Source organism: Panthera leo, chromosome C2 (assembly GCF_018350215.1).
Source record: "Panthera leo isolate Ple1 chromosome C2, P.leo_Ple1_pat1.1, whole genome shotgun sequence".
NCBI lineage: Eukaryota > Metazoa > Chordata > Mammalia > Carnivora > Felidae > Panthera > Panthera leo.
In genome coordinates, this window is record NC_056687.1 from 70836914 (window position 1) to 70858915 (window position 22002).

The following is a 22002-nucleotide window of genomic DNA, read 5'->3' on the forward strand; positions in this document are numbered from 1 at the left end:
GTTGCAAACAGATGTGCTGTCATCTAGGCTTTGTTGTTCCGCTTACAGAGCATGGACAGAGGAGGTTTGGTGTGATTCTTAAGAGCCCAAGGATTTTCAGAATGGCAAATGAGCACTTCGTTCACCATTCAACTTCAGGTCACCAGCTTCATCAGCCACTAATAAGAGAGTCAGCCTGTCCTCGGAACCTTTGAAGCCAGGCATTGACTTCTCTTCTCTAGCTATGAAAGTCCTAGGTGGCATCTTCTTCCAGTAGAAGGCTGTCTAGTCTACATTGAAAATCTGTTGTTTAGTGTAGCTGCTTCCATTAATTACCTGAACTAGATCTTCTGGATAACTCGTTACAGCTTCTGTATCAGCACCTGCTGCTTCACCTAATGCTTTTATGTTATGGAGATGGCTTCTTTCCTTAAGCCTCATGAACCAACTTCTGCTAAGTTCCAGCTTTTCTTCTGCAGCTTCCTCATCTCTCTCAGCCTTCACAGAATTGAAGAGTTAGGGCCTTGCTCTGGATTAGGTTTTGGCTTAAGGGAATGTTGTGGCTGGTTTGATCTTCTGTGCAGACTACTCAGACCTTCTCCATTATCAGCAATAAGGCTATTTCACTTTCTTTATCATTTGTGTATTCATTGGAATATCACTTTTCATTTCCTCCAAGAACTTTTCCTTTGCATTCACATCTTGGATAACTGACACAACTAGCTTTTGGTCTATCTCAGCTTTGACATGCCTTCTTCATTAAGTTGAATCATTTCTAGTTTTTGATTTAAAGTGACAGACATGTGACTCTTCCTTTTACTTGAACACTTAGAAGACACTGTACAGTTATTAACTGGCCTAATTTCAATACTGTTGTGTCTCAGAGAATAGGGAGGCCCAAGGAAATGGAGAGAAATGGGAATCATTGGCCAGTGAAGCAGTGAGAACACACACATTTATCAATTCAGTTCACTGTCTTATGAGTGTGGTTCCTGGTGCCCCAAAATAACAAATTATAATAGTAATATCAAAGGTCACTGATCATATATCACCATAACAAATATAATAGTTAAAAATTTCAAATTTTGTGAGAATTACCAAAGTGTAACAGAGAGACCTGAATTGAGCCAATGCTGTTGGAAAAGTGGTGCTGGCAGAGTTGCTGATACAGCTGCCACAAACCTTCCATGTGTAAAAAATGCAATATATCTGTGAAGTGCAATAAAGTAAAGCAGAATAAAATGAGGTATGCCTGTATAACTAAAAATATATTTAATTGCTTTATGTGTTTAATGAACAGAATTTTGTTTACTCTTAATTTCAAAATGAATGGTTGAAACATTCAGTTTTTGTAATTTTTTTTAAAGGACATTTTCCTTTTTTTAATGTTTATTTATTTTTGAGAGAGAGAGAGCGGGGAGGAGCACAGAGAGGGATACAGAAGATCCAAAGCTGGCTCTGTGCTGACAGCAGAGAGCCTGATGCGGGGTTTCAACTCATGAACCACGAGGTCATGACCTGAACCAGTCAGACACTTAACAGACTGAATCACCCAGGCACCCCTACATTTTCTTTTCTTTTTTAAAGTTTATTTATTTTGAGAGAGAGAGAGAGAGAGAGAGAATGAACAAGCGGGGTAGGGGCAGACAAAGAGAGAGAGAGAAAATCCCAAGTAGGCTCCATGCTGTCAGTACAGAGCCTGATGCCGGGCTCAAACCCATGAATCGTGAGATTATGGTCTGAGCTGAAATCAAGACTCGGTAGCTTAACCGACCGAGCCACCTAGGTACCCTCAGGTTTTGTAATCTTGAATGAATTCTTTTTTTTTTTTTTTTTTTTTGCAAGTCATAAGGTCTTTAGACCAAAAGGTTCCTTACTCTTGCTACTGAACAGAAGTGTCACATTTACCCACTTTCAATTTCTAGCAATGGTGGGAAGGGGCTTTCCCATAAAACTGCAATTAGAAGAGAAGATGCTCAACTTGTTTTAGAGTTTCCTTGAAGGCAATTTTCAACATTATATAAGAGAAGTCCCTCTCTTTACTCCACCCATACAGACTACTCACCCAGTGGTAGAGCTCGGGTCAGGTTAGCAGCTGGAGGATCTGTTTCTGGAGGACAGAGCTCACAGAAGTCCCAGCATGATGGGCAGAGCAGGTTACCATCGTGAATCCAGCCATTCATCTGAATACTGACGGGGAGGACCTGCCCAGCCCGACTACACAAATATGAAGTGTTCTGAACCCAAACTGTCAGACCTTGGGGAGAACAAGAAACCTTCAAATAGGAAAAAAAAAAAATCAGATCAGTTAGATTCCATATATAATATATGAGCCTTCCTTCACCTACAGGAAAATACATTACTAAAAATACTGACTATAAAACAATTTGGGGTATAGGGATGTCTTTAATCTCATATAAAGAACGCTAAGTTATTCAGGCTCTAAAATACACTCTGTGGTAGTTGTTCTTAAATTTTTAGTTTAGCATTTTCAAAAAAATCTGAGGAAATCTATGGACACTTTTCAGTACATATACAAGATAACACACAACTTTACATACAATTTGGATTCACAGACCCCTGAAACCAGGTTATCAAGAATAACATTTCTGTAGGGGTGGTGGCTGGCTCAGTTGGTGGAGTGTGTGACTCTTGATCTTGGGGTTGTGAGTTTGAGTCCCACCATTGGGATTGGGTGCAGAGATTACTTAAAATAAATAAAATCTTAGGGGTGCCTGGGTGCCTCAATCGGTTAAGCATCCAACTCTTGATTTCAGCTCCTGTCATGATCTCTCAGTCAGTGGGATTGAGCCCTGTGCTGGATTCTTTGCTGTCGGAGTAGAGTTTATTCGGGATTTTCTTTCTCCCTTTCTGCCCCTCCCCTGCACTTGCTCTCTCTCTCTCTCTCTCTCTCTCTCTCAAAATAAAAAATTTTTAAAAATAAAATCCTAAAAAAAAGAATAACATTTCTATAGATCCTAGTATTCTCATTATACTTCACCTTAAATCTCTGTCAAAGAGCCATTACTCAAGTCATTTTCTGCCCAAGTCACAAATTTTGTAAATCAAATTTTTATAATATATTTTAAATTATAAATATATATGCTCATTGTAAAAAGAAAAAAGCATACAGCACAGAAATGTACATAGTAAAAAAGTTCTTTATTCTTTTCCTTATCCTAGATCCTTCGCTCAGGTATAAAAATGGTCATAGTGATTTTATATGGACTGGTAACATCTTCAAAGGCAGGACTTGGGGCACCTCAGTGGCTCAGTCGGTTGCATAAGTGTCGGAATCTTGGTTTGGGCTCAGGTCATGATCTCACAGTTTGTGAGTTTGAGCCCCACATTGAGCTCTGTGCTGACAGTATGTGCCTACTTGGGATTCTCTCTCTCTCTGCCCCTCCCATGTGCATGTTCTCTCTCTCTCTCAAAATGAACGAATAAACTTTAAAAAAAAAAAGTGCTTAAAGGTAGGACTGCGGGGGTAACTAATAAAATCAGATTTTTTTTTCTCTTTTTATTTTAGAGAGAGAGAGCATGAGTGGGGGAAAGGGAGAGAGAAAGAGAATCTTAAGCAGGCTCCATGCTCACCTGGGATCATGACCTAAGCAGAAATCAAGAGTCGGCTGCTCAACTGACTTAGCTACCCAGACACCCAAGTCAATTTTAAAAAGCAAACACATTAAAACTAACTTTAAAAAAATGTTAAATGTGTCTTCTTCACAGTTGTTTTATAAAAAGACACATTAATGCCAATTATGCTACTTCACTTTAAATATTTCTGGAACTTCTCTCCTGGGCCTATCCTCAAACCAAGTGTATGATTTTGAGTATGTTTGATGGTGGTAAATTTTTACTTTGCAAGTTGATATAGTTTTTAGAAATACCAAAAGTTACCCAGAACCAAGTCTGGTAAAGTTGACTAAATCAGTTAACATTAAATTAATATAGGTGTGATGCAAAATACTAAAACTGATTTTCCTAGGAGGCTACTAAACTCTTTCTAAAGGCAATTTCAAAAGAGGAGTTCCATAAGTACATTTCAACAATGGAGTCATCTTTGAAATTACTCAATCATCAACTAAGTTTAAGTGTAATACTCATTTGGAAATTTAAGTTATAATAAGTTCAAGAAAACACATGACAACAAAGTATAACCTCTTCCATAAGTCTGTCATTCAATGACCCACATCTAGGAAGCACCACCATAACTACAGTGCAATGTAATCATTCTTTTAAGTGAGAACTGACTGAATATTGTGCTTTGTGGCTGAAAAGGATACCAAAGAAGTCCGTGACCCAGTACCTGTCCTCTAGCAGCTTTAACTGAAGAGAAAAGGGTGGCATATAAATTCCACACATACCCCCCCCAGCAAATTTAACAGTGTTAAGCTGTTTATGATTAAGAGTCAATGTTGGAAAATGGAGGGACTGTAAAGTATCCTTCAAAGACAGAAGACACTTTGAGACTGAAAAATGAAGGAGGCAACTCCATACACTTTATATAGTTTAATTCAGGGTAACTTACTGACAGCATGATCAGGTGGATGGTGATTTGGACAGTTGTGCAGCTATTCTCTGCAAAGTCCAGTCTTAGTCTACATATTTTATAGAGGAAGGGGACGAGCAGAAGGGTATGTAGTAAGATCAAAAGGCTTACATGCACTTCAAAGGGTTCACATGCATCTAATAGACAGCTAATCTTTAACAGACCTTGTGGTACCATCTGTGCGTCAGGAGGAGGAAAGACTATGTTATCTCTAACAGATTCACAGGAGGCCAAAGCAAGCCTCCTGCATTCCAGCTTTGGCAGGCATTTCTAAGGTATACATATTAATCTCCAAGAGGCCTGGAACACATAGCCCCAAGAGAGGTCATCAATCATACATGAAGAAGATGGAGGGCTAAAGATGGAGTCAGTACTGTCAGCATTCCTACAGTCAATAAGTGGTAGAAACAAGCAATAAAGCTTAGAAAGTTTCATGGAAGAAAGAGCATTAATATCCTAAAGATGTGCACAGAATTTGGATCACGGTGAGGAAGAGATGTGACCTGGTGGACTGTGTCAGAATCTGGGTGGGTAAGGAGGGTAATTATGTAGGGGTGGGAGAAGGTGAAAGGGATGTGGTCAGATCAAATAAGCATACTGAGGACAATGAGAGTCAGATTTCTCTCTGTGAAAGGAATTACAAACATGGAAACAGAGAAAACTAAACTGAACCCTTTAGGGTTGGACTGGAACCAAAGATACTGGTACAAACTCAGTTATATGTATATATATGTATATATATATACACGTGTATATATATATGTATATATATATACACATATGTATATACATGTATATATATGTATATGTATATATATGTATATATATGTATATATACGTATGTATATATATGTATATACACGTATGTATATATGTGTATATATATGTATATATATACACACGTATGTATATATGTGTATATATATGTGTATATATATGTATATATATACGTATGTATATATATGTATATATATGTGTATATATATGTATATATATGTATACATATATATACGTATGTATATATATGTATACATATATATACATACACACACACACACACATATGAATATACAAGCAAATTACATACACACATCTATTTCCCAGATCTGTTCACCAAGAGGGCTTGGGGAGTAGCTATATCCTAGTGACAATGCACAGTACATCTAACAACAGATCTTAGTCTCTTAAATACCACACTTCACTAAAGAAACTAGAGCTTTTTGGGGTGCGTGGGTGGCTCAGTTGGTTATGTATCTGACTCTTGATTTCAGTTCAGGTCATGATCTCATGATTCAGGAGTTCTAGCCCCACGTCGAGCTCTGTGTTGACAGTGCAGAGATTCTGGGTGTTTGGGATTCTTTCTCTCTCTCCGCCCTTCCCTGCTTGCTCTCTCTCTCTCTCAAAATAAATAAACTTAAAAAAACAAAAACAAAAAACTAGAGCTTCTTGAAGAATTTGTTGACTCAAGAGCTGCATGTGCTAGAATATCTTGCACCAGAAAGCAAGGAAACATTCAAAGAAAGATGGGGAAAGACCAGAAGGACATAGAAACCTGAAGGGGCTTCCTCTGGCCAAATCTGGGGGAAATTGAGTATCAAAATAAATAATGATAGTAATGGTAATATCTTTAATAAAATGGATTCCATGACTCATTGCTGATATAAATGTATAAATTAGTAAAATGAAAGTATGGTAAGAAAAATTTATTGACACAGTACTTCCCTGCAAAATATTTATTGATTACAAAGGGAATTAATAAGAAAAGAGTAATTGATAGCGAAGAAGCCTGGGAGATACCAGCAAGTTAACATCACCAGTAAAAGGACAAATCATGAGTGTACCACCATAAGAACATGAGCATCACTTCTGTGGTATTACTGCCCAAAATACATGACCTGAATTTCATCATGAGGAAACATATGACAAACCCAAAGTGAGATACATCTTAGAAAAAAATGACTTATAGTTTTTTTAAATGTCAGGGTTATAAAAATCAAAAAAAGACTCAGGAAGTGTTCCAGACTGAAGGAGACCAGAGACAGGACAACTATGCAACATGTGATATTAATCCAGATCCTATACTACAAGGACATTATTGGGCCAATTAGCAGAACTTGAATAGGGCCCCAAAATTAGATGTATCAGTGTTAATTTCCTAATTTTAAAAATAGTATTATGGTTATATAGGGGGATGTCTTGTTTAAAAGAAATGCACAAAGTACATGGGATTGAAGGTAAAGCACATCAGCAATTTGCACTTACATGACTCAGAAAAAACATTTTGTACCATTCCTGCAACCTCTCTGTCAAAATAAGTAAAACAAACAACAAAAGGCAAAACAGTAATCCATGTTAACTGTTTGGAACTCATACATATCTTCCTATATAAATGGTGGTTAGCATTAAATTAGTAAAATTAAATTAGCAAAATTAACTGACAACTTTAAGTACAGGGAAGCCAAGTACATTCGATTTTTGTAGATGGTATTGCAAATTTGCATAATCCCTTTGTGGTACTGGTGGTGTTGACAAACCATTAAAATTGCCTGAAGAGGGGGTGCCTGGCTGGCTCAGTTGGTAGAGCACGTGACTCTTGATCTCAAGGTCATGAGTTCAAGCCCCACGCTGGGTATAGAGCTTACTTAATAAAGAAATGAAATATAATAAAATAAAATAGCTTGAATGGGTCATCCTCCTATTATAGTTGCCAATGTTCTAGCTTTATCCCATTAAAAAAATTTTTTTAATGTTTTTATTTATTTTTGAGACAGAGAGAGACAGAGCACGAGCAGGGGGTGGTGGGGAGCAGAGAGAAAGGGAGACACAGAATCTGAAGCAGGCTCCAGGCTCTGAGCTGTCAGTACAGAACCCGACGCAGGGCTCAAACTCATGGACTGTGAGATCATGACCTGAGCTGAAGTCAGACGCTTAACCAACTGAGCTACCCAGGAGCCCCTAGCTTTATCCCATTTAATTTAATATTTTAACTTATGGGAATTTAGAAAAATAATTTTTTTAAAAAGGTAAGATAAAAGCATAGTATCATGAAAAGTGAAAATTAACTCAATATACAACAAGGAAATGACTTCCCTAATTATGATATTTTAAAAAGATGCAATGAAATTAGTCAAAGACAAATATCATATGACTTCACTCATATGTGTAATTTAAGACACAAAACAGATGAACAGAAGGGAAGAGAAGCAAAAATAATATATAAACAGGGAGGGGGACAAAACATAAGAAACTCTTAAATATAGGAACAAACTGAGGGTTGCTGGAGGGGTTGTGGGGAGGGATGGGCTAAATGGACAAGGAGCATTGAGGAGGACACCTGCTGGGATGAGCACTGGGTGTTATATGTAGGGAATGAATCACAGATTCTACTCCTGAAATCATTATTGCACTATATGCTAACTTGGATGTAAATTTAAAAAAAAATTAAAAGTAAACAAACAATTGAAAAAAAAAAGATGCAATGTCTTGGGGGGGGCGGGCCTGGGTAGCTCAGTCAGTTCAAAGTCTGATTTCAGCTCAGGTCATGATCTCCCAGTTTGTGAATTTGAGCCCTGCATTGGGCTTGCTGCTATCAGCTCAGAGCATGCTTTAGATCCTCTGTTCCCCTCTCTCTCTCTGCCCCTCCCCCTACTTATGCTTGCTCTCTTTCTCTCAAAAATGAATAAACATTTATTAAAAAAAAAAAAAGATGCAGTGTCTTATGGCCATTGGGGCATCTGGCTGACTCAGTTGGTAGAGCATGTGACTCTTGTCATGAGTTCAAGCCCCATGTTGGGGGTAGAGTTTACTAAGGAAGGAAGGAAGGAAGGAAGAAGGGAAGGAAGAAAGGAAAGAAGAAAGGAAGGAAGAAAGGAAGGAATGAAGGAAGGAAGGAAGGAAGGAAGGAAGAAAGGAAGGAAGGAAGGAAGAAAGGAAGGAAGGCAGGAAGGAAGGCAGGAAGAATAGTAATTTTTATTATTGGGAAACCTTGGAAAAGGTGTTTTGTTCTACATAAGTACTAAGTAAAGGCAGTAAAACAAAATTTTGTATTATGATTATAACCAGGTCAAAAGTATGAATTAAATAAACAAATATATCTTCAAGGAATTTATCAGAAAATGGTTGCTGGATTACAGTTATCAGACTATAACTGAAAAGTATTTATTTTGAATTTTCATCTATGAGGTTTCAAAGATAATTTTATATGAAATTGTATGATGTCTAGATTATATCTCAATAAAGCTGTTACAAAAAACTAATTTTATAAGTAACTTTAAAAGCAATAATTAAATTCCCAGCTACATAAGTCCATTTATATCTTGCAGCTGAAATGGTACAAAAAATTCTTACTTTTCAGTTCTCAGGATCACACTTTCCTCCCTGACATCCATTAGTAAAGTATGGAATATTCTTTAAGTTGGATGTTCATAAGTTATAGAATGTCTATATCTTAGTAAGTTTTTAATAAGGTGATGCAGTCATTTAAGGTAGTTTGCTACTTTTGGATTTCTAATTGCAAAGGAGAAAAATAATTATTAACCTGTAGCTGATTTATTAATTCTTAAATCCATGCTTTCCTCAGATCTTATGAAATAAAATCGCGAATTTTTTCCATTACAAAGTAATATTTGTTTAAGAACAAAATTATATATATTCCATTATTTCCTTGGGGTATATGCCCCAAGTAAAATTAATATAAAACTTGCTGATATATAACAATTATATATGTATTTTTAAACAAGTGGAAAAAGGTAATTTCTCAAATAAATGACAATATTTTCACACATAAGCAAAGTAATATTTATATAAACAAGATAAGTTAAAGAATTAATCAGTAAATTACATAAAAATATAAAATGTATTTTAAAATATAAAAACCATATAATGAGATAAATATATAATATTTGATAATAATTATTGACAATCATATAGTTTACCTGATAACATCCACTCCCCCAGTCTGGGTAACTCAGCTTCCTCTCACACTTTTCCATGACAAATGCGGATTTCTGAATTAGACAAACTGAATGAGGTCCATACTTTTCAGCACCATAATTTTTAAAAAGGTCTGAAGCAAACCAGAGAACTTTTCTTAAAAATTGAGTTTTGGTTCAAAGAACAAACTGAAGCATTCCATTTTTATGGTTAAAAGTTGCTTTAAAAATCAAGCATGTTTGGGCTGCCTGGGTGGCTCAGTCAGTTAAGCTTCTGACTATTGATTTCAGCTCTGGTCATGATCTCATTGTTGTGAGACAGAGCTCCCATTGGGCTCTGCACTGACAGTGCAGAATCTGCTTGGGATTCTCTCCCACCCTCTCTATCTCTCTCTACCCTTCCCCTGCTCATGTGCACGTGCGTGCGTATGCATTCTCTCTCTCAAAATAAATAAATAAATAAACTTAAAAGAAAAAAAGATTCTTTCTCCAGCTCCTCTGCCCCTCCCTTACTTGTGTGTGGCTTGCTCTCTCTCTAAAAAAATAAAATAAAAAATTAAAATAAAAATCAAACATGTTTAATGGAAATTTTCAATTAAAAAAATTAAGAGAAACAGGGCTCCAAAATCAAACTAGGTTCTCAATAAAGGACTTGGTGGGAAGAAATTATTCTATCAAAAATGGGAGATAAAACTGGGCTTAAAGTATTTAAGTTAGGTATGCCTGGGTGGCTCAGTCAGTTGAGCATCTGACTACAGCTTAGGTCATGATCTCACAGTTCATGGGTTTGAGCCCCACATTGGGTTCTGTGCTAGCAGTGTGGAGCCTGCTTGGGATATTCTCTCTCTCTCTCTCTCTCTCTCCCTCTCTGCCCCTCCCCTACTTGTGCTCTCTCTCAAAATAATAAACTTTAAAAAAATAAAGTATCTAAGTTAGATATACAGAAGAAATGGCACAAAGAATCGTCTTTACTGGTAGTCTAATAGGAGTCACCTCCCAGATGACCCATGATAGATGAAGCCAACTGACTTATATAATGGAAGGCTTTTTTGGGGATGTTGCAAAAACTTTTTGCAAAGTTTTCTTGCATTTTTATCTCATGCTATCTGCTGGAAGTCCATACATAAGATGCTGATCTAGTCTCAGACTAAACACAAACATGCAGGGGCGCTTGGATGGCTCAGTCGGTTGGGCGTCTGACTTTGGCTTGGGTCATGATCTCACATTTCATGAGTTCAAGCCCTGTGTCGGGCTCTGTGCTGCAGCTCAGGGCCTGGAGCCTGCTTTGGATTCTGTGTCTCCCTCTCTCTCTTCCCCTCCCCAGCCCATGCTCTGTCTTTCTCTCTGAAGAATACTTTTTTTTTTTAATTAAAAACACAAACACATAGAGGGATAGGGTGGATTAAATGACCTCTAACTAGCTAATGGACAAATGAATGAGGCTCCTTAAGCCCTAGCAAAAATTTGCTCTTTACACTTAGTACAAGTAAGTTTCATGTTTTGAAAACAGAGAGTTCTTACAGATAAGTATTTTATGTCAGTTTTGAAAAATCTTAATTAAGCTAAGAAGGAAAATGTAAAACAGAATTAAAGAGAACTATTGTTTTGTGTATTTGTGGGTATTTCAAAGTCCTTGAAAAACAAAGTGGTCAGTGTCAAAAAAAAAAAAAAAAGAAAAGAAAAGAGAAGAAAAGGGAGTGCTCAGCAAAATACAACCCTCAGGCCAAATCCTGAGGGCTACCTGCTTTTATAAATAATAAAATTGTATTGGAGCACAGCCAGTAATTTACACATTAATTTATATGTTGTCTATAACTACTTTCACACTGTAACAGCAGAGTTCATAATTCCAACAGAGACCATATGACCCACAAAGTTTAAAATATTTACTATCTTTCTCTTTATAATAAACATTTGCCAATTCCAGCTCTAAAATAGTAAGATGTGACACCATCTTTGGCAAACCCAAAATTGACAGATCTCTGCATTGCTCAGTTTTAACACTGAACTGCTGAATAGTTACAAGTTTTTAAGACATTTATTAAATGGGTGAGTGATGAAAAAAATGACTGTACAAATCCAGTTAAATCTACCAGGTTTAGAAATAAAAGGAAAACCCATTATAGAAATTTAAAATGTAGAAAAGAGAGTCTGTAATAAAGTATGGAATGGCAGGGCGGGGTTGGGGGGGGGTGGATAAAAAGGACCAGGTTACAGATTTTGATGACCACAGAGAAACTACCTATTGCTCTTTATTAACATAAGATGTGGTAACATTTTGTTTACAAAGGTGAATACCCAATTGTTATACTCTTTATGTGTATTAAAAGGGAATAAATAATATGGTAATACATCTTACAAGCCATGGGACAACAGTATTATCCTAATATCTGGAGAACAACCTGTTACTTCTAAATTACATAAAATGCACACTCCTGAAAAGAGAAAAAAATGGGATACCTACTATGATTTAACAAAAAGAGCGCTGCTTTGGAGGATCTTACACAGGCACCAATTAATTATATTATTTAGTGTCTCTTCATTTACCTGTGAAATTGAATAATATCTTCTCTATCAGGTTTTTAAAAAAATTTTTAATCTTTATTTATTTTTGAAAGAGAGAGAGAGACAGAATGTGAGCTGAAGAGGAATAGAGATGGAGACATAGAATCAGAAGCAAGCTCCAGGCTCTGAGCTGTCAGCACAGAGCCTGATGTGGGGCTTGAATTTACGAACCACAAGATCATGACCTGAGCCAAAGTCGGATGCTTAACCGACTGAGCCACCCAGGCACCCCTCATCAGGTTTTTAGAAGAATAAAATGATAAAAATGAAAGTGCTCTGCAAATGAAATATCATGCAGATATAAGGTATAACAAAAAAGTAGCGCATGCACACATGTGCAAGTCTATCTAACAACCCTTGTTATATGTCATAGTTCGAAGCACTTACTATGTGAATTCATTTATTAGTTCTCACAGCAACTCTGTAAGACAGGTACTACTATCCTCTTTGTACAGGGAAGAAACTGAGGCACAGAAAAGTTAAGTTACTTCACAAATGGATACCAGTGGAACCACAATACAAATTCAGACAGTCTGGCTCCTGGGTCTATGTCCTTAATCCCTATTTTATATTGCTGATATGTTATTTTAATATGTATATAACATTTCATTTCACTATACTACTAACCTGGTTGATTTTCCAATATCCTACAATCTGAGCTGCGCTGATATTCACCACTTAAATGCCAACTGAATTCCTGACTGAAAGGGCAGTAGTCAGCAATTTCTACTGAACCACCATAATAAGGCAAGTCTTCTGCAGGTATTCCACTTAGTTTGTCGAAGTACTACAAAAAAAAATTATTAGGAAGACAGGAAAGTAAGAAACATTCTATATAATCAAACAGGCAATTTGTAGCAACCCTCTAATGCTGTATAATACAAAAAAAAGATATTACTGTACTTTTCTTCATATGTCATAGAACATAAAGAACATATTCTACCTGAGGGATATTTCAAGGTTGTTGTAGTTTTAGAAAAAGCAAGGTAAGTAAATTAGTCTATGTTTTTTATTAGATGACAAATTTGACTAATGTTTTTAAAAGGATGAATAGGAAGAGTTTTATGAGGTGACAAAACACATACTAATCCAGAGAATTAAGATATTTTAAATATAATGCACTTAAAGTATTATCAGAAGACTTAATTTACGTGTTGTTTTGAGAAACTTGAAAAAATAAAACTGTGAGAATATGAATGAGATCATACCTATAAAACACTTGGAACACCAAAGGAACAAGGCTCCAGATAAGTTTTAAAGATTTCACATGTACACTAATTCACTGAATTATATTCCTATGCCTAGAAATAGAGTTGCCATCTTATGATGATGTCTGAAGCATTCAGTGGCATCATGAACATATGCAGGAAAGCTCAACATTTAGCAGCAATCATTTTAAATCATCTTCTGAGATACTCCTTCTGACTGCAGGGTCCTTTGTAAATGGCAGGCAGAACTAAAGAGTTTTAGAGATGGCTATTGCAACAAAAAATTTACAGGTCAAATCAGAGATTCAGACTGAATATGTAGGACCATTTCCTTCACCTTTTAGATCCCATGAGTCAAACCTTTACTAAAGTAGAACTTCTAAGACTTGTAATGAATTGGAATAGAGTACCTCAGTTATTCTCTTTAAAGAACTTTGTTTTCTGTGTATGTTAGAGGAAATTAAAGATGAAGACTTAGGAAACAATTAGAAAAAAATACAAAACATTTAAAAATAGATCCAATAAATATTCTAAATGCCTCTATTACTACAAGGCATTGTTAGATATTAATTATTGTTAATTAGCACATTGGTTTTAAAGAACTGTAAGAATTCTCAATTTTTTTTCTAACTTATAGAAAACCAATGGGGGTAAGTTGAAAAACTTAATTCATTCTTCTAATTCAAGATAGAGACTTCTCTTTAAAAAGTTGAGCTGATTCCTAAAACTGTGCCCCAACAAGTGTTACCTGGTACTCTTCAGGCAAAGGTTTTGAAAACTTCTGCAAATTACACACAGCAACTGCTCTCTGGTCCTGTCGGCAAGTTAACTGCAATGGGTTACTTCTAAGCGTGTCACAGAAAGGGCTCAGCATCTGCCTCCTGCACACAAAGAAACACCAAGGTACCAAACTCTAAAGAAAACATAACAAATCCATTTTCTATTATAATTTCAATATGTTTTGATAGCTTAATACTAAATGCTAAATCAGGTTATAAAGTTATTTTTCAAAGAGTAAAAAGAAATGCTTAATGTAGTTATAAAAGATTAATGCCAAATGCCTTATAACGTTACTTCACCATTATTAAACAAAATATTTATCTCTTTCTCCACTTTTTCCAGTAAAAGGAGTTCTGCAGACCTGATCTGTGTGTTTAATGACAAATAATGAAATTCCTGATCCTGCTTAGAAATACAAATCTTCATAATTAATATAATGGAGTCTTAGAAAGAGACAGAGATGATGGATGCCCTTTCTGCCCTGCAGCTACAAAGAGTGAATTGTTTTCTATGGCATGATCTAGTTCAAAGACTCTTGTTTCAGTTATACTGAAAACATTCACAAGACATCTTGTTTTCATGTGCAAAATGAAGACTGTGTGAATATTCCTAATTATGACAAGTTGCTCTGTTCTGTTGAATCTAATCTTGGAAGTACAATTTGGAAAATGAGGTCTTATAATTTTCCAGATATCAGAATCTATTACACTGTTCTGTAAAAATAATCTTCAAACTCCAACCTATAATTCTAATTGGTCAATTTATTGATAATTATAATACAAACCATATTAATGTCATAATAGTAATGTTATAAATGAAATTCCAGTATTCTTAAACAATATAAATCCTATTATGACTGATTGCCAAATTGTGATAGTACTACTGCCATTTTTCCTCTTCTTCCACATGCTTGTTAAGGGGAAAAAGCCTAGGTTAGATTTACTTTAAGGAAAATTGATATTTGCTTCATTTAAGTTAACAAAGTATAGCAATAAAACATCTCAGGGAATTATAGCTTCTTGAGATAGAATGTGTAAAAGACCTACCAGTGTCTCTGGTAGAGTTGAAGAAGCACACTGTAATAGGAAAGCAAAGGTCTAGAAGTCTTCACACAGGCTTGGTTTCAAATACCAGCTTATTTGATGTTGACCTCATTTTCCTGAGCTTCAACTATAAAGCACTAAATGCCTAGCACACACAAGTTACTCAATAAGTGTAATTTCTGTGTCCCCACCACTTTTATAAAATCTTTACAGGGGTGCCTGGGTGGCTCAGGTGGTTAAGCATCCGACTTTGGCTCAGGTAATGATTTTGTGGTCCATAGTATGAGCCCCGCGTCGGGTTCTGTGGTGACAGCTCAGAACCTGGAGCCTGCTTCGGATTCTGTGTCTCCCTCTCTCTCTTCCCCTCCCCAGCTTGTACTCTGTCTCTCTCTCAAAAATAAATAAACATTAAAAAAAAAAGTTAAAAAGAATGAAATTGACAAACCCTAGCAAAACTGAAAAAGAAACCTAGAAAATGCAAATTACCAATATCAGGAATGAAATGGGATCTCACTACAGACCTTACAGACATTAAAACGATAGTAAGGAACTACTACAAACTACTCTGTACACATAAATCTAATAACTTAGGCAAAATGGACCAATACTTCAATAAACACAAATTACCACAATTCATCCAATATGAAATAGGTAAATATGAATAGCCCTGTAAATATTAAGGAAGTTGAATTAATACTTAGTACAAAAAAGAAACAAAGATAATATCATATTCTTCATGAATATATACAGAAAAATCCATTATAAATATTAGTACATGGAATTCAGCAATATACAGAAATAACTATATACCATGACTAAGTGGGGCTTTTTCCAGCAATAGAAAGCTGTTTTAATATTTGAAAATCAATCAATATAATCCATCATATTAATAACAGACTAAAAAAAAAAATCACATAATTATATCAACCAAAGCAGGAAAAAACACCTGACAGAAGTCAACATCCATTTGTGATAAAAATTCTCAGAAACACAGAAATAGAGAGGAACTTCAACTTGAAAAGGAGCATCTACAGAACACCTACAACTAACATTATACTTAATGGCGAAAGGTTGAATGTTTCCCCTTCTCATTGCGTTCATGGATTTAAAAAGTCAATAAAGATGTCAATTCTCCTGAAACTGATCATGTAAGTTTAACACAATTCATAGAAAAATCCTACCAAGATTTTTTTGTAGACAAGGTTATTCTGAAATTTATATGAAAGGCAGGAACTAGAACAGCTAAAATGATTTTGAAAAAGAATAAAGTGGGAAGAATACATTTACCCAATTTAAGATATAGAATGGCCACACTAATAAAGGACTGTGAAGTATTAATGGAGTGACAGACACATAGATCAATGGAACAGAATAGAGGACACAGAAATAGACCCATATAAATACACTCAACTGATTCCTTCACAAATGGAAGAAAGCAATTCAATGAAAGAAAGATAACCTTTTCGACAAATGGTGCTGGAACAACTGGACATCCACACACACAAAAAATGAACTTTGACCTAAGTCTCCCATTTTATACAAAAATTAACTAAAAATGGATCCCAGACTAAAAATATAGAACATAAAGCTTTAACATTAAAAAAAAAAAATACAAGAACGTCTTTGGAATCTAGGGCTTCACTGAGTTCTTAGACTTGACATTCAAACTATGACTCATAAAAGGACCTATTAATAATTTTGACTTCACCAAAGTTAAAAACTTATGCTCTACAAAAGACCCTATTAAAAGAATAAAAAGAAAAGCAACAGATTAGGAGAAAATGTGTGAAAGCCACATCTCCAACAAAGGACTAGTATCTAGAATATATAAAGAACTCTCAAAAACTCTGAACAGTAAGACAAAAGCAAACAATCCAATTAGAAAATCACCATAAGACATGATGAGACACCTCATCCAAGAGGATATACAGATATCAAATAAGCACATGAAAAGATATTCAGCATCACTAGCCATTAGGGAAATGCATATTAAAACCACAATAAGATAATCACTACTATCTTTTGGAATAACTAAAATAAAAAAACAGTCACAACACCAAATGCTGATGAGGATGTAGAGAAACTATTATCACTCATACATTGCTGGTAGAATATAAATTGACGTAGCCATTCTGGAAAAGAGTTCAGCAGTTTCTACTACAAAACTAAACTTGCCACTACCATATGACCCAGCAATTGCACTCTTGGGCATTTATCCTGGAGAAATGAAGATTTATGTTCACATAAAAACCTGTACACAAATGTTTGCAGCAGCTTTATTCAGAATAGCCCAAAACTGGAAACAACCTTGTTATCCTTCAACATGCAAATGTTTAAACACACTGTGGTACATCTGTATCATGGAATTTTATTCAGCCATTAACTTGAGCAAACTACTGATATACACCATAACCTGGATGAATCCAGAAAATTATGTGGGGTGAAAAAAGGCAACACCAAAAGGTTACATGCAGCATGAATTGATTTATACATCATTCATGAAATGACAAAATTATAGAAATGAAGAACAGCTTAGTGGTTTCCAGGGGGCTTAGGAGGAGCTAGAGTGGGAGGGAAGTGTGTACATCTATAAAATGGCAATAGGAATATCCTTGTGGTAATTGAAATGTTCTATATCTGACTGCATCAATGTCAATATCCTGGTTGTGTTGTTATACTATAGTTTTTTCAAGATATTACCCATCAAGAAAACTGGATAAAGTGTACATGAAATCTCCGTACATATTTTTTTACAACTACATGTGATTCTATAATGATCTCAAAATAAAAAATTAAAAAAATATATTTATAGGGGCACCTGGCTGGCTCAGTCTGTGAAGTCTGAGGCTCTTGGGGTTCTAAGTTTGAGCCCTACATTGGGCACAGAACTTACATTAAAAACAAAAACAAAAAAGACACACACACACACACACACACACACACACACACGTGTGTGTGTGTGTGTGTGTGTGTGTGTGTGTGTGTGTGTGTATCCCCCAAACTTGAAGAATGTATTTTTTAAAAGTTTGCTAGGTAATTGTGATATTCATCCAGATTTGAGAACCATTACTCAAAAGTACCTTCCATGTTTTTGTATATTGAATCAACAGTTACATTTATGTTTATGATTGCATTCTCCAAAGAGTAAGAATGATAGAATATGCAAAAATTTTGCAATATACATATTTGTTAATTATAAACTAAACAGAAATGCTTATGATTCTGGATCCCACACCATAGATTCTTTAATACATGATTTAAAACAACAATGTAGTTATTTATTTTGATATTACCATGAAGCACCAGAAATGGCTTTCTATACATTTTTTAAAATTAATTAATTTTTCAATAGAGAGAAAGCACGAGCTGGGGGAGGGGAAGAGAGAGAAGGAGAGAGAGAATCCGAAGCAGGCTCTAAGCTGTCAACACAGAGCCTGATGTGGGGCTCAAACCCACAAACAGTGAGATAATGACCTGTGCTAAAATCAAGAGTTGGATGACCACCTGACTAAGCCACCCAGGCACCCCAGTTTTCTATACATTTTTTTTAAGTTTACTTATTTTGAGAGAGAGAGAGAGAGAGTGACTACACAATCAGAGGAGAGGTCAGACAGAGAGGGAGAAAGAGAATCCTAAGCAGGCTCCGTGATGTCAGAGCAGCGTTGGGTGTAGGGCTCAATCTCATGAACCTGTGAAATAATGACCTCAGCCAAAATCAAAAGTTGGATGCTCAATCAACTGGGCCACCTAGGTGTCCCTTCCATACATTTTGAAATTGAACTGTTTAGGCCACATTTTCAAAATAGTGACATTTTAGGCTCAGGATAAAGAACAAATCCAAAATAAACTGTGTTCTCAAAGATATCATGAGGAAATGCATTCTTACTTTTGTTTCTGCTGGTCAATCCAGAACTTACAGCTCTTTCTTACAAAGTCACAGCCCATTCCTCGGCCCCAGTCTAACTTTTCGGCCATGCTGTAATTAGCCTTATACCAACTGTGGAAATAATTCAAATAAAGCATTTTTTATTATTGTCATTTTAAAAACAATTCCAACAAACCAATTACAAATCTCAGCAATGAACAAACCAAGACCTCAAGACAAAGAACATTTACAAACAAAGCCCTTGGTGCACAGGAACTGCTGCACAGACTCACCACACCATAGGACTGGGAAACTTGTCTTCTGGTGAGGGTACTTTCACATTTGAAAAAAAAAAAAAAAAAAAAATCAAAACCAAAATGTGCTGTCACTGTAATTTTCAAAGATGACAGAAGTCACCAAGTAGAAAGTGGTTAAGGTGTGAGACAGAGAGATCAAGGGCCAAAGAAACAAAAAGAGAATGAGAGAAAATACAAGAGAATAAACTTAGGAAGAAATAGGAGAATTATTAGTTGGACAGCCTTTACCTAATCTGATTCAGTTGGTCCTAGTTTCTTGCTTCTCTGGCCTTGATTTGTGATATTCTATCAATACAGGGTCTGCCTGTGACTAAAAATTACACTATTATGAGACATATGAATACTATGTCTAATACCTTAAAAATGTTCTAATTTCAGAAAAAACAACCCACATCAATTTGATTTCCTGGCAAATTTAATCAAAGGCAAGGAGCCTACTTAACAGTTTTTCTTCTTCCTTCTTTTTTTTTTTAAGTTTATTTATTTTGAGAGAGAGAGAGAGAGAGAGAGAGAGGGAGAGAGGGAGCAAGAGAGAGTGCTCAGGAGCATGAGCAGGAGAGGTGCAGAGAGAAAGGGGGAGAGAGAAAATCCCAAGCAGGCACCATGTCATCAGCACAGAGCTTGGTGTGGGGCCCAAACTCATGAACCGTGAGATCATGACCTGAGCCCAGACCAAGAGTCAGATGCTTAAACGACTGAGCCACCCAGGTACCCTTCTTCTTTATTCTTAATAACAAGATTAGTTTATAAAAATTATAAAATTATACAGAATAGTTTCTTACATTTGGTATTACATCTCGTCCCTTTAGCATTACTGAAACATTAAATAAAAACATAGGCGCAAAGGCTGAGGGAATGACAAGAATTATTCCCTCCATCCCAGCCACTTTTCCACAAAATCAAACAGAAATAGGAATACATGATACGGATCTTCAAATCCTTCTCGTTTTTTCAAAGAACAGAACTGTCTGAGAGAGAAACTAAAGACATGAATACCAAAATGCTGCAACCTCTGCACCTATAATGTGACTTGGTAACTAGCTTGGTAACTAGCTAACTTGGTATCATAGCAGGTCAAGTTGTCCAGATAGTAACAGATGACCCCAGTACTGCACACTAGGAATTATTTTAGCAGTGCCTAGGTTAGGCAGTCCTTCTCCCTCTGGATAAAATATAAAATAATAAGATTCCCTTGGGAATTACCATATCTAGTATACGTTGAGTACAGAGCATAGCACTGGCCCTATGTTACTCTAACATCAGCTGGGCACTCCAGCTACATTTCTTGAAACCTTCATGATACCTTCTTTGCAGCTCTTTTTAAGCTATGACTGAACAGTTATTAAGCACTTCTTATATGGTAAGCACTTTGTTTAATGATAAGGCTACACCACTGAATAAAAAGACAGTTTTTGTTCTCATGAAGATTATAATCTAGGGGGAAGACAGATATTTTATTTTATTTTTATTTTATTTTATTGAGGGGGAGTGGCAGGGGGAGACAGAGAATCTCAAGCAGGCTCCATGCCCAGTGCAGAGCCTGACATAGGGCTCAATCGCACAACTGCGAGATCATGACCTGAGCTGAAATTAAGAGTTAGATGCTTAATTTTTTTTTTAACTTTTATTTATTTTTGAGACAGGGAGAGACAGCATGAACGGGGGAGGGTCAGAGAGAGAGGGAGACACAGAATTTGAAACAGGCTCTAGGCTCTGAGCTGTCAGCACAGAGCCTGACGCGGGGCTCGAACTCACAGACCGTGAGATCATGACCTGAGCCGAAGTCGGATGCTTAACCGACTGAGCCACCCAGGCGCCCCAAGAGTTAGATGCTTAACCAACTGAGCCACCCAGGTGCCCTGGAAGACAGATATTTTTAACAACTTACAACTGGGATGAGTGCCACAGAGGTTAAATATAGGGTGCTAATAAATAGCAGTACATTAACAGGGAAATCTAAATTAGTCTGGGAAATCAGGTAAGATTTGCTTCAGGAAGCAACTTTAAGCTAAACCCAAAGGAGGAGCACATGTCAGCTGAGGGAGCAGGGGAAGCACTACAGTTTCTTAGTGGCAACAGAGGGTTGTGAAATCAATTTACTGTACCTTAACATTTATTTCTCTTTCTTTTAAAATTAACAGAATAGAGGGGCGCTGGATGGCTCAGTCGGTTAAGTGTCCGACTTCAGCTCAGGTCATGATCTTGTGGTCCATGAGTTCAAGCCCCGCTTTGGGCTCTGTGCTGACAGGCCTGGTGCCTGCTTCAGATTCTGTGTCTCCCTCTCTCTGCTCCTCCCCTGCTCACACTCTCTCTCTCAAAACTAAATAAACATTAAAAAAAAAAATTAAAATTACCAGGATAGAAAAAAAAAGGATGGTGGTAGTTGGTAGTAGGGTAAATATTGTTCTATCAACTTTGGTTCAGTTTTGTATATAATAGCTAATACCTCAGTTGGCACTTACAGTATGCCAAACATTAAGTATACTAAGGACTTGACATATATCAACTCATGAAAGCCTCACAAAACTCTATGAGGTAGGTATTGCTTTTCATCCTCATGTTACAGACAAAAGAACTGAGGGAAAGATACAGCAAGTGAGTGGCAAAAAATGGGATTTGAATCTAGGGTTCTGGCTTCAATGTCAGTATGCTTTATAAAAGAAATTGAGACACAGTTTATATCCTATAAAATTGACCCTTATAATTTTTGTCATTCAATCTTTTTAGTATATTTGCAGGGTTGTACATCAATTACCACTACA

At 36.2% G+C, this 22002-nt stretch overlaps 1 protein-coding gene across 6 annotated transcripts in view; it reads right to left on the reverse strand.

Moving 5' to 3' along the window:
- Nucleotides 1-22002, reverse strand: part of LMLN (leishmanolysin like peptidase) — a 91683-nt gene that overhangs the window by 18642 nt on the left and 51039 nt on the right. For 4 of the 6 annotated variants that reach the window (XR_006207050.1, XM_042954779.1, XM_042954780.1 and 1 more), the window contains exons 12-16: nt 18945-19055; nt 13984-14116; nt 12655-12814; nt 9466-9596; nt 2045-2255 (exon numbers count right to left, since the gene is read on the reverse strand). Coding sequence is in view for 5 of the 6 variants with exons in the window: in XM_042954779.1 (XP_042810713.1) it covers nt 2045-2255; nt 9466-9596; nt 12655-12814; nt 13984-14116; nt 18945-19055 (746 nt within the window). In the remaining variant the exon portion in view is untranslated. Of the gene's footprint in view, nt 1-2044; nt 2256-9465; nt 9597-12654; nt 12815-13983; nt 14117-18944; nt 19056-22002 lie in introns of those variants that run through there. The other 2 variants (XM_042954783.1, XM_042954782.1) reach the window with 2 other exon arrangements.